An 11,911-nucleotide genomic window follows, 5' to 3' on the forward strand; every position below is an offset into this window, starting at 1 on the left:
TTTCCTGATGTGTCCCCCCCCACCCCATTTCGTATTGTTTCTTGCCAAATGGCCGCGGTGTCACCAAAAGGCTCTGCCCCCCCCCTCTCAGATCCTTGGGGAGCAGAGGGGCAACCCCTCGAGCTGAGCTGAGCTGAGACCTTGCAGACTCGCTGCACCCTGGGCTGGGGAAGGGGAGAGGATCCCCGTAGCCCCCCCCAGCCTCACCCTGGGAGGTCCCTCTGCCTCCCACCCTCTCTTGGCTCCTCTCCCCGTAGCCCTGGGGCCACCAGGACCATGGCCACGGGCGAGCTGACGGAGCTGGAGGCGGCCATCGAGAAGATCGTCACCGTCTTCTTCACCCACGCGGGGCAGGAGGGCAGGAAGGGGACGCTGACGGCCGCCGAGTTCAAGGAGCTGGTCCAGCTCCAGCTGCCCAACCTGATGAAGGTGAGACGAGGAGGGAGGCACGTGGGGGGAGCGACTGGATCCCCCCGACTCCAGAGAAGGGCGACAAAGCTGGTGAGGGGTCTGGAGAATAAGTCTGATGAGGAGAGGCTGAGGGAGCTGGGGGTGTTCAGCCTGGAGAAGAGGAGGCTGAGGGGAGACCTTCTTGCTCTCTCCAACTCCCTGAAAGGAGGGTGTAGAGAGGTGGGGGTCGGTCTCTTTTCTCAAGTCCCAGGCGACAGGACGAGAGGAAATGGCCTCAAGTTGCCCCAGGGGAGGTTCAGGCTGGATATTAGGAACAATTTTGTCACTGAAAGGGTTCTCAGCCCTTGGAATGGGCTGCCCAGGGAGGGGGTTGAGGCCCCATCCCTGGAGGTGTTCAAAAGCCGGGTTGATGTGGTGCTGGGAGGGATGGTTTAGTGATGATGCTCCTTGTTTGTTGTGGGGGTGTCTATTTTTGTCAGTTGGGTTGACGGTTGGACAAGATGATCTTTAAGGTCCCTTCCAACCTAGAAGATTCTGGGATTCTGTGACTCCTCCTGCCCCCCTGAGCTGGGGGGCTGCTCCCGGTACCTGGGGATTTGGGAAGGAGAGTGAGCATCTCCCCCTTATCCCCGTCCCCGTCTCCATCCCGGTCTCTGGGGACTGGGATGAGCCTCCCCTGTCTGTCCCCTGCCCCCCTGCCCCCCCTTCCTGCAGGACGTCCCCTCCCTGGATGAGAAGATGAAGGAGCTGGACGTCAACCACGACGAGGAGCTGAGATTTGGGGAGTACTGGCGGCTGATCGGGGAGCTGGCCAAGGCCATGAGGAGGGAGAGAGCGGGGAAGAAGCAGTGATGGGGGTCCACGTGGGGCTAAATAAAAGAGGTTTCCCCCCCACCCTGAGCATTGTTGAGGTTCTTAACCCCAGGGGAGGGGGGTGAATCCCAATTTGGGGTGTCCATCTCCTCCTTTGCCCAAATCTACCCATGGCCCAGCACCGGGAGCGGTGGGTCGGGGGGTCCCTCTGCCGTGGGGTGGCTGCCGTGGGGAGCTGGGGATGGATGGACCCGGCCTGGCTTGTGGGGGTGCCACCCTGCGCCCCACAAACACCTTCCTGCTGGGCTGTGGGGGTAGCTGGGGGGCTGCTCCCGGTACCTGGGGATTTGGGAAGGAGAGTGAGCATCTCCCCCTTATCCCCGTCCCCGTCTCCATCCCGGTCTCTGGGGACTGGGATGAGCCTCCCCTGTCTGTCCCCTGCCCCCCTGCCCCCCCTTCCTGCAGGACGTCCCCTCCCTGGATGAGAAGATGAAGGAGCTGGACGTCAACCACGACGAGGAGCTGAGATTTGGGGAGTACTGGCGGCTGATCGGGGAGCTGGCCAAGGCCATGAGGAGGGAGAGAGCGGGGAAGAAGCAGTGATGGGGGTCCACGTGGGGCTAAATAAAAGAGGTTTCCCCCCCACCCTGAGCATTGTTGAGGTTCTTAACCCCAGGGGAGGGGGGTGAATCCCAATTTGGGGTGTCCATCTCCTCCTTTACCCAAATCTACCCATGGCCCAGCACCGGGAGCGGTGGGTCGGGGGGTCCCTCTGCCGTGGGGTGGCTGCTGTGGGGAGCTGGGGATGGATGGACCCGGCCTGGCTTGTGGGGGTGCCACCCTGCGCCCCACAAACACCTTCCTGCTGGGCTGTGGGGGTTGTTTGGCGTGGCAGGGTGGCGGGGATGTGGCTGGCACCGGGGTGGGAGCATCCCCGGCGGCGATGCCGTGGTGGCCACCACCTCCGGGGCATCAACCCCCATCCTCTCTAGGGGTTTGGGGGGCACAAGGTGGGGGTCACACCCACATGTCCCTGGCTCAGCACCCCTAAAGGATCTCCCATTCCTGGCGTTTGGCCCCAAAACCCCCATCCCTGCTGGGAAGTGGTGAAATCCCCACCACCGGGGTGACCCATCATGGTGTCTTCGGTTGTTCCCACCGGTTTTTGGGGACGGAAGGGAACGATGGAGCCATCTCTTGTGGCCGGGAAGGAGGCGTTTCCCTGGCCCCACGCTGGCCCTGGGCCAGGCTGGGGGAATTGAGACGCCCTTGCACCACACCACACCGCAGCCGGCGGCGCGCAGGGGAGCTCCCACTCACACCTTCCCCGCCGTATAAAACCCCCGCGCCGCCCCGTCGCCCGCCCAGAACCCCGGGAGAGCCCGTGGAGCAGGTAAGTGGTGGCCCATCCACCACCACGGGATGAGGGAGGAGAGGGAAGGGGGTGGGGAACCCCTACCCGAGGGTCCCAGCTACCCCTTTGCACACCCCCAAAAAAAAAAAATCCTTCCACTCTTTGCTCCCACGCTTGGCTCTGCCGCGACTTGCCGCCGGGGCTGGGATGTTCCTGCTGTTGGGACGTGTCCCGGCAGCTCAACCGCATCCCGGGGCTCCTTCCTCGCCCTTCGCTCAAGTTCCTGGAGCCCAAAGAAGGGGAAACTCCCCCCCTTCTCCTCCTCAAAGCTGAGAGCTGAGCTTGGTTTTCTTCCCTCCCCTCCGCTGCCAGCTCCCCAAGACCCTTTCGGAGAGGACACCTCCACCACCTCCACCACCTCCACCACCACCGAGGACCTACAGACGCCGCGAGGAGCAGCATGGGCCAGTGCAACTGCCGCAAGAAGCGCAAGGTCCATGAGCGACGCCGCGGCACCGGGAGGGCTGGGACCCCCATCATCCCCCCCACAACAACGGGGTGTGGGGCTCGGGGGTGACAACCACCCCCCTCTGCTTCCCCTCCCTGGGAGCAGAGCCCTGGGCACGGGGGTGACCCAGAGCCAGCCCCATCCTGGAGCCGAGCTCCAGCAGAGGAGCCGGGGGGATATTTTTGGGGTTCGGTGAAGACTTGGAGCCGCTTGAAAGCTGGGGGAACCAGGCAGCCTTTCTCCAGCTCCCCTGGACCTCGCCTTTGGGAGCCACCTTCCCTCTCCGAGGATGCCCCAACGGCAGAAAGTCTCCTGTTTTCCTCGGCTTTCAAACTGGGGGGGTGGTTTTTCGGGGGGGAGGGTCTCCATCCCGCACCCCTTTGCACCTGCGGAGGATTCGGGGCAGCGGGGGCCGAGGCTGTGAAGATCCCTGGGTTCTCCTTTCATGGGGCATCTCCTGATGTGGTTTCACGGGGAAAACCACAGATGCTGAGTCAATCACCCTCGTTTCCCTTCAAAATGCAGCTCTGGCTAATTAGCCGGGCGCGTGGGGCTGGCCGGTCTCTCCCCCCACCCCCCCTAAACCCCATTGGGGAGGGAGAAGGGGGGGTCCCACCACTGCTGAGCCCCATCCCGGCGGGTGCCGGAGTTGTCCCGGGCACTGACTCACACCAAGGAGAAGAAGAACCAGTCCGGACGGCGGTGGCGGCCCCCCTGCGCCGTGGGTGTAGCGCCGGGAGACGCCGGGGTGGCTGAGCCCCGCTGGCCCCGGGCAAGGAGAAGTCCGGGCAAGCAGAGTTGGGGGGTGTGTGTGGAATTTAGGAGGTGACAAGGCTGTGGAGAGGGGTTGTCGCATGGAGACAGAGGGGTACGGCAGGTCTAGGGGGGTCTTGAGGTTGGGCAGAGCCTCTGCGGAGGGATGTGACATCTGGATGGTGGGTTCTGGCATCTAGATGGTGGGTACTCACATCTGGATGGTGGGTTCTCAGACCTGGATGGTGGGTTCTCACACCTGGATGGTGGGTTCTGGCATCTGGATGGTGGGTTCTCACATCTGGGTGGTGGGTTCTCAGATCTGGATGGTGGGTTCTGGCATCTGGATGGTGGGTTCTCACACCTGGATGGTGGGTTCTTGCATCTGAGTGGTGGGTTCTCCCATCTGGGTGGTGGGTTCTCACACCTGGATGATGGGTTCTGAGCTCTGGGTGGTGGGGTCTCATGTCTGTATGGAGTGGTCCTGCATCTGCAGAAGGGTCTTGCATCTGTATGGTGGGATCTCATGTCTGGATGGTGGGTTCTCACGTCTGGATGGTGGGTTCTCACGTCTGGATGGTGGGATCTCACATCTGTACGGAGGGGGATGACGTCGACAAGGAGGGGTTGAACATCTGGAGGGCTGAACCCCTCACATCCCTGTGGAAGGGTAGAACATCTGCAGAGAACACCGGCACATCTGCTCAGGGGGGTGTCCCACCTATTCGGGGGGTGTCCTGTCCATCTTGGGGGGGGGGTCCTGTCTACCTGGGGGGGATGTCCCACCGGTCCTCACCTTCTTTTCTCCCCCCCTCGTGCAGGATTGTCAGGAGCTCACCGACGTGGAGCGGGCCATCGAGACCGTCATCAACCAGTTCCACTGCTACGCCGTGAAGGGGCAGAAGGAGTACCTGACCCCCAACGAGATGCAGGAGCTGGTGGTGCAGAAGCTGCCCCACCTGGGGAAGGTGAGGGGTGGGGACCATGCTGGGGTGGGCAGGGGGGCTGCTTGTGGGACGCCACAGCCCCTTCACCCAACTTGGTTTTTCTTCCCCCCCCTGCTTCTTGCAGTGCGTTGGGCCACTGGAAGAGAAGATCGAATGCATGGGCAACCCTGATGAAGCCAAGCTGGAGTTTGGAGAGTACTGGGACATGATGGGGGACGCGGCCAAGGGCTGCCGGAGGAAGTAGAAGGTGGTGGGGGATGGGAAGGCGCCCGAGGCCTCAGGCTCTGCACCGAGAAGCGCGAGAGGCTGCTGGTCCCGGTGGGATGCGCCTGGAAAAACCGCAGCGTCGCTCCCGCCGGGGCTCGTCTCCTCCCCGTGTCCCCATCTGGGGCGCAGGGATCCCCCTCCCCACCTCCATCCCTACCTTCTCCCACTTCTCCTTCCCACCAGGAAACCTCCCTTCCCATCCCCAGCTCCGGTCCCTGCCTCGGAGGGAAGGAGATGGCAAGGGGGGTTCCCAACCCCAACTCTGGAGCCGCCTTTCTCCGTCCTTCGCTCCAGAGCCTCTACCCCCGGGGTTGTCCCGTGCTTCCAGCACCTTCAGGAGCTCCGGGGCCACCACCGATGTCCCCCTGCGTGGCCGGGGTGTGTTCCCGGTTGCAGGTCCCCCAGCCCCGGAGCATCACAGCCAGAGGGATTCGGCTCCTTTTCCCCAAAAAGCCCTTGGATGTGCGGGCTTGTCCCCCCCGTCCCTGTGCCCTGCCACCCGACAGGACCCCCATGGTCACAGGCCCTGCCTGATGCTTCCAGCACCTTCAGAGGTTCTGGGGCCACCACCGATGTCCCCCTGCGTGGCCGGGGTGTATTCCCTGCACTCCCCCCGGCGCGGGGACCCCAGGTTTTGGGGTGTTGTGGTGGGGTGTGCCCACCCAGTTGGTGCTCCCCTACTTGCCCCTGGCCGGGGGATGCTGGCCCCCCTTGGCTGGCGGCTGGGCTCGGGGCTGGGACGGTGGCGGGTTGTAATCGGCTTGTGTCACTTGCAACCGTTTTTGTATAAATTAATAAAGGAAAACACTGGGAAAAAAAACCCAAAAACCCAAAACCAAACCACCAAACCCCCAGCCGGGGGATGAGGGTTTGTCCTCGTTTGTCCTTCGTGGGAGAGGGGAAAAAAAAAGGGGGGGACGGGGAGGGACGGGGATGTGGCCATCGGGGCTCTGAGCATCACTGGGTTGCACGGTCCCAGTGCAGGGCATGAGGGTGCAAGGGATGTGGTGGGCGTGCAAGGGGTGCTGGAAGTGTGCAAGGGATGCTGTGGGTGTGCAAGGGGTGCTGTAAGCGTGCAAGGGATGCTGCAGGTGTGTAAGGGATGCTGGAAGCGTGCGAGGGGTGCTGCAAATGTGTAAGGGATGCTGGAAGTGTGCAAGGGATGCTGCGGGCACGGAAGGGATGCTGCAGACGTGCAAGGGAGGCTGCAGTTGTGCAAGGGATGTTGCGGGTGTGTGTGGGATGCTGGAAGTGTGCAAGGGGTGCTGTGGGCGTGTAAGGGATGCTGGGACTGTGCAAGGGATGCTGGAAGTGTGCAAGGGATGCCGTGGGCATGCTCTGGGTGTGCGCGGTGCTGCGACGTCCATGGTGCTGTGGGGGTGTGTGTGTCACCACGAGTGTGCGTGGGCACTGAGGGTGTGCACGGCCAGTTCCCGGGGTGACTCGTGCCCGGTGGTCCCCAAGAGGGGACCCCACAAACCATGTGCTGCAGACGTGCAAGGGATGCCATGGGTGTGCGCGGTGCTGCGACGTCCATGGTGCTGTGGGGGTGTGTGTGTCACCACGAGTGTGCGTGGGCACTGAGGGTGTGCACGGCCAGTTCCCGGGGTGACTCGTGCCCGGTGGTCCCCAAGAGGGGACCCCACAAACCATGTCTCTGGACCAGGCACCCCGAGGGCTTTGGGCGTGTGGCTCCACATGTGGAGGGAGCCCAGAGGGGACCCCAAAATCACGAAGACCCAAGATCCACGAGGGCAGCAGGGAGATGCCACCCATGCTGGGAGAACGTGGGATTTCTGTCTAATTACGGCAAATTAGGAAACAGTAAATGCCACAAAGCGGTGGCGCAGTGGGATGGGACAATTAGCTCAGGCACCGAGCGCACGGAGAGCCAAGAAACAGCCTGGAGAGGGTGCAGGGCACCCACTGAACCCCATTATCCTGATTTCTTCTGCCATTCCTGCTGAGAAGAGGAGCCCGTGGGCAGCCCTGGATGGGGGGGACCCCAAAAAGGGAGAGGGTGATGGCATCTCAGCAACCCCCACGTTGGGTTGGAAGGGACCTCTGGAGATCATCTAATCCAACCCCCTCACCTTGCGAAGAAAATGCAATAAAATGGATGAACAAACCCAAACCAACCCAAACCAACCCGAAGCCCTGAGAAATGTGATGAAACCGGGGCAGGGTGGCAAGTCCTCCCGGGGCCGGCGGCCGGCGCGGCCGCACCGACACCGCGGCTGGGCCACAGGCCACCCTCTGTCTCCTCTCACCTTGGGGTGGATTTCACAACGACCGGGGAATGACTATTTATTGTTCCTGCCTTGGAAATAAATACATGGAAATTAAGCAGAAAGGTGTGGCGTGCATTTAATTAGAGACAGGAAATGTGTCAAATGGTTGGGGTGATGGAAAGGGGTTTTGGGGGGGAGGGAAGGGAAGGGAAGGGAAGGGAAGGGAAGGGAAGGGAAGGGAAGGGAAGGAAAAAGGGGAGCTGGGACTCCCAGATCCTCTTCCCAGCACCAGGCTGGGAATGTGCCATGGGAGTGGGGACCTATTTCTGGTTTGGTGACTGGTTCCCTGGCGTGACAGTGCGCTGTCGGGAAGAGGGCAATTCCATCCAGGTGAGCCAGCCCTCGATAAGTATCTGTTGTCTCTGGAAAGTCCTCGGAGGTGGCAGCAACAGCTCAGCCCTTTGCCGGGGCGATGGGTGCCCTTCGGTGAGTCAACGCTCACCGTGGTGGGCACCGTCGCTGGTGGAAACGCCAAAATAGGGATTTATCCCTGACAAAGTGGCCATTGTCTGCAGGAGAGGTGGCTCCAGGGTGCCCATCACTGTGGTCATCAAAGACCCCCCCAAAGCCAAGGCTCAGTATTCCCCCTCTACAAGGAGGTCCCATGGAGCAGAGCTTGTCCATGAGAAGCCAAAATGCTCCTGGATCCTTCAGACCCGGAGCTGGGGGGGGAAGAAGGGAGAGAAAGCAACCCCATGGGAGCAATCAAAATGGCTGGGAACTGTCTTGTGATGGGTTTGGATGGTACGTGGCTGCTCCGAGCGCACGCACACACCCTTGGATGCCTTGTAAAAATAAAGGGCCTGGATGTGGTTGTGACATCTGCCAGGCAGAGGAGAGTAATGAAAGCCCATGATTCAGAGGTGAGCTGTTTGCCTGCAGGGTCGGGGAGGGATTCCCACCCTCCCTGGGATGTTGCATCAACGACACCGGAGCATCTCTCGGCCGAGAGCGGGTTCGCTTCCTCCCAACCGAGATTAGGAAAAGCCAGTGGAAGGAGCTGGGATGACACACACATCGGGGTTGGTTGTTTTTTTTTTATCCCAGGATGGGAGTCCCAAAGGTCCCTCTGAGCAGGTGGCTCCTGCCTCTAATCTATCACCTCCTACTTTGCATCCTTAAACACGCAGCTCCCAACGATGCCCCTATCTAATCTTGGCATCGCATCGCTGCGCCACTTGCTCTGGTAGACGTGCAGGGGTACAATTTGCTGGGAAAAATTAATTAGGGATGTGACTTTACGAGCGCAGCTACCAGCTGAGAAGAGCTTTATCTGTCCCAGTGCATCTAGAGGTGGCTGAGAGCTGGATACTGCCCTGCTTGGAGCTGGTGCTTGTGCTTCCAGGGCCCCAGAGACGCATGACAACCCCTTTCACCCTTGAAAACAAGAGGTTTTGGTTCAAATAAATGATGTCCCCCTCCCAATAAATGATGCTGGACACACTGGAGCCCTGTGGTCTTGCCGGTGTGGGGTGGTTTGGGGCAGGATGGGTGGTGGGGATGGTCCAGTGGGTGGTGGGGATGCTCCAGTGGGTGGTGGGGACACTCTGTGGGATGGAGGAGCCAGGATTTTCAGCTGGTGGACGGCGCTGGGTCTGCAAAACCCTAGGAGAAGGCTGGAGCTTCGCTGTTCCTGGAAAACCACCCCCTTCCCACCACCCCTTCCAGGCGGTGGGGTCTTCTGGGGATGGTCCCCAACCACCGGCCGTCACCCCATGGCCACGGTCACAGGCAGAGCAGCCCCCGGCAGGGAGACGGAGCCCGCCGTCGGGGTGTCGCAATCCCAGGGAGCCATTTCCCAGGTGAGCCCCAGCCCGGGAACGCCCTGGGAACGTCAGGGAGGGGCGGGAGCCTCTTTAAAAACCTGGTTGGGCCCGTCGGTATGGGTGCAAGGTGAGGAGAGAGCGGGCGTCATCGGCTCCCCACTGCCAAATCGGCCACAGACGGACACGGTGGGACCCCCCGGACGGAGCCAGGTGAGGCTCTGGGCTGGGGACAGACGGAGAAGGAGGTACCCTTGGGGTGAATATTCAACCAGGAGCAGCCCTGGGACGTGCTGCTACAGGTTGGGTGGTGGAAAACCCCTTCCCGAGCCCGTCGGCAGCACCGCGCGCGCGGGGGTCCAAGGCGGAGAGGACCCGTCGGATGTGGGGGGAGCCCCGTGGGGAGCCAGGCTGGGGGGGGGCTGGTGGTCCAGCACAGGGCTTGGTGGCATCCATCCACCTCTGCTGCACCCATCGACCGAGAGCCCGGCACATGGGGCTGCTGGTGGGGTCCGGACGCTGGAAAAAGGGGCATTTCCCCCTTGTTTTCCTCACGGTGATGGCAGGGTTGTGCCCAGCTGAGGGTCCCGGATGGGGGCACCTCATGTGAGGAAGAAGATGGAGAGGTGAAAGAGTGGGGGGGACCACTGTGGTGGGAGGGGAGCAGCCAGCGAGCCCCATCCTGCCCATCCTGGTGCCCAGCCGTGCCGGTGTCCAAGCGTCCCACCACGGTGGTGATGTCCCCGTGCCCCAGGATAGCCCCAGGTGGGGGGGTGACATGGTGGGCCTGGGGTGCAGGTGATGGTGGGGCTGTGTGGGCTGCTCCACCGTGGAGGGGCTGGTGCTGTGAGTCAGCGAGGAGGCAGCAGCCATGATGCCCCGAGGATGGGCTGGGCGCTGGTGGCAGGGGACCAGCGACACCGGGGTGGGGTCTGCAGGTGGCAGACAATTTTTTTGGCAATTCATGGCCCAGGACGAGAAATGGCTGGAGGTCTCCAGTGACTGGCTCTCGAGGGGCCATGGTGGGACCCCCTGCCAGCACTGGGACTGTCCGACAGCCACCCTGGTGACCAGTGTCCTGTAAACTGGGGACAGACCCTGGTCCTGGGATGGGGTGGCACAGCGAAGGCTCCTGTGAGGACAAGGACAGCTCGGGAGGGCAGCTGGCTGTCCCAAAACACACAGGGACGAGCCTGAGAGTGTGGGGGAGCCCGGGGCTGAGCCTCGTGTCTCTTGTCACCACCCTGATGCGGCGCCGTCCTCGGCCCGGGGCTGAATTGGGGAGGATCAGTGCAAAGAGAGAGGGGACCCGAGCCAAGTCTGGGGCACCCGGGCAGGTCCTGCCTGCTCCCAGGGAGCCGCCGGGCTGTAGACACCCTCCTGGGTGATGTCCCCAAAAGGGGGACACTGGGCCAACCCTCTGAGCTCCACAAACGCCACCTTGTTGGCTGAGAGAGTTGGTGGGGGGGTTCAACCTGGAGAAGAGAAGGCTCCAGGGAGACCTTGGAGCCCCTTCCAGTCCCTCAAGGGGCTCCAGGAAAGCTGGGGGGGACTCTTGATGAGGGAGGGGAGAGATGGGATGAGGGGGAAGGGTCTGAAGCTGAAAGAGGGGAGATGGAGCTGAGATGTGGGGCAGAAGTTCTTTGGTGTGAGGGTGGTGAGAGCCTGGCCCAGGTTGCCCCGAGAAGCTGTGGCTGCCCCATCCCTGGAGGGGTTCAAGGGCAGGTTGGAGGGGGCTTGGAGCAACCTGGGGGTTGGACTAGATGATCTTTAAAGGTGTCTTCCAAGCCAAACCATTCCATGGTTGATTCTATGATTCTTCCAAGACCCATGGGGCCACCGCTGCCGTGATGGTTGGCGTCGCACCCCGGGCTGGTGTAAATCAGGACGGTTCCACGACAGGGAGCAATGCGGCCCAGCTTGCCCCGACGGGGCAGGAAAGAGCCAAGGCCGGACAAGGTGACGCAGTTTCCGTCCCTGCCTGCCCTGCATCCTGCCCAGGATGCTGCCGCCGGACCCCGTGACAGGGACCATCCTGTTGGTTCCATCCCTAGGAAGGAGCTTCCTGGCTTTGGGGGGACAGCGGAGAAAGGAAGGGGGACCCCAGACACCGAGCAGGCAGGACCTTGGGGAGTGGGGGACACCGGCGCTGGGCTTGTGGGGGGCTCGGACAGGTCCAGACCTGCCCTATTGGGGTGTTCCCGGAGCCGTGAAGCAAGAGGAGGGTTGGCTGGTAATTCCTGCCCTCGTCCCGCCGCAGCTCCCAGCCCCATTCCTCCCTAATGAGCCCTGGGAACCGTCGGCCGCGGCCCCGGCGCTGCGGAGCCCCGCGGCCCCGGCGCCATAATTGCCACCCCATCCCACGCGCGGGGGCGGCCGCCCCAGGGGGGCAGGTGGGGCTGGATTTTTGGGGGTGATCCTGGACGAACAGCCACATGGGGAGACCAGGACCCCCTTTTTTGCTAAAATGGATGAACAAACCCAAACCAACCCAAACCAACCCGAAGCCCTGAGAAATGTGATGAAACCGGGGCAGGGTGGCAAGTCCTCCCGGGCCGGCGGCCGGCGCGGCCGCACCGACACCGCGGCTGGGCCACAGGCCACCCTCTGTCTCCTCTCACCTTGGGGTGGATTTCACAACGACCGGGGAATGACTATTTATTGTTCCTGCCTTGGAAATAAATACATGGAAATTAAGCAGAAAGGTGTGGCGTGCATTTAATTAGAGACAGGAAATGTGTCAAATGGTTGGGGTGATGGAAAGGGGTTTTGGGGGGGAGGGAAGGGAAGGGAAGGGAAGGGAA

General features: G+C 62.1%; 3 protein-coding genes across 6 annotated transcripts in view; all 3 read left to right on the top strand.

Moving 5' to 3' along the window:
• S100A13 (S100 calcium binding protein A13) overlaps positions 1 to 1,305 on the top strand; it is a 16,505-nt gene extending 15,200 nt beyond the window's left edge. Inside the window, exons 2-3 of the mRNA XM_014961478.1 lie at positions 258 to 429; positions 1,126 to 1,305. Coding sequence (XP_014816964.1) covers positions 258 to 429; positions 1,126 to 1,263 — 310 coding nt within the window. The 3' untranslated portion in view covers positions 1,264 to 1,305. The remainder of the gene's footprint in view (positions 1 to 257; positions 430 to 1,125) is intronic.
• A 990-nt stretch (positions 1,306 to 2,295) lies between these two features.
• Positions 2,296 to 5,365, top strand: S100A14 (S100 calcium binding protein A14). 2 transcript variants are annotated; one of them, XM_014961442.1, is made up of 4 exons: positions 2,296 to 2,617; positions 2,951 to 3,071; positions 4,661 to 4,807; positions 4,911 to 5,365. In XM_014961442.1, exons 2-4 carry the CDS (start codon positions 3,039 to 3,041, stop codon positions 5,028 to 5,030), a joined length of 300 nt encoding a protein of 99 aa, XP_014816928.1. In that variant the 5' UTR covers positions 2,296 to 2,617; positions 2,951 to 3,038; the 3' UTR covers positions 5,031 to 5,365. The 2 variants fall into 2 exon arrangements, with proteins under 2 accessions (XP_014816928.1, XP_014816927.1); XM_014961441.1 differs by having other exon boundaries at positions 2,296 to 3,071.
• Positions 5,366 to 9,198: 3,833 nt separating this feature from the next.
• S100A16 (S100 calcium binding protein A16) overlaps positions 9,199 to 11,911 on the top strand; it is a 3,366-nt gene continuing 653 nt past the window's right edge. Inside the window, exon 1 of one of the 3 annotated variants that reach the window (XM_014961432.1) lies at positions 9,199 to 9,320. The gene's annotated coding sequence lies outside the window, so the exon portion shown is untranslated. The other 2 variants (XM_014961434.1, XM_014961433.1) reach the window with 2 other exon arrangements.

Source organism: Calidris pugnax, unplaced genomic scaffold (genome assembly GCF_001431845.1).
Source record: "Calidris pugnax isolate Ruff unplaced genomic scaffold, ASM143184v1 scaffold516, whole genome shotgun sequence".
NCBI classification, from domain to species: Eukaryota; Metazoa; Chordata; class Aves; order Charadriiformes; family Scolopacidae; genus Calidris; species Calidris pugnax.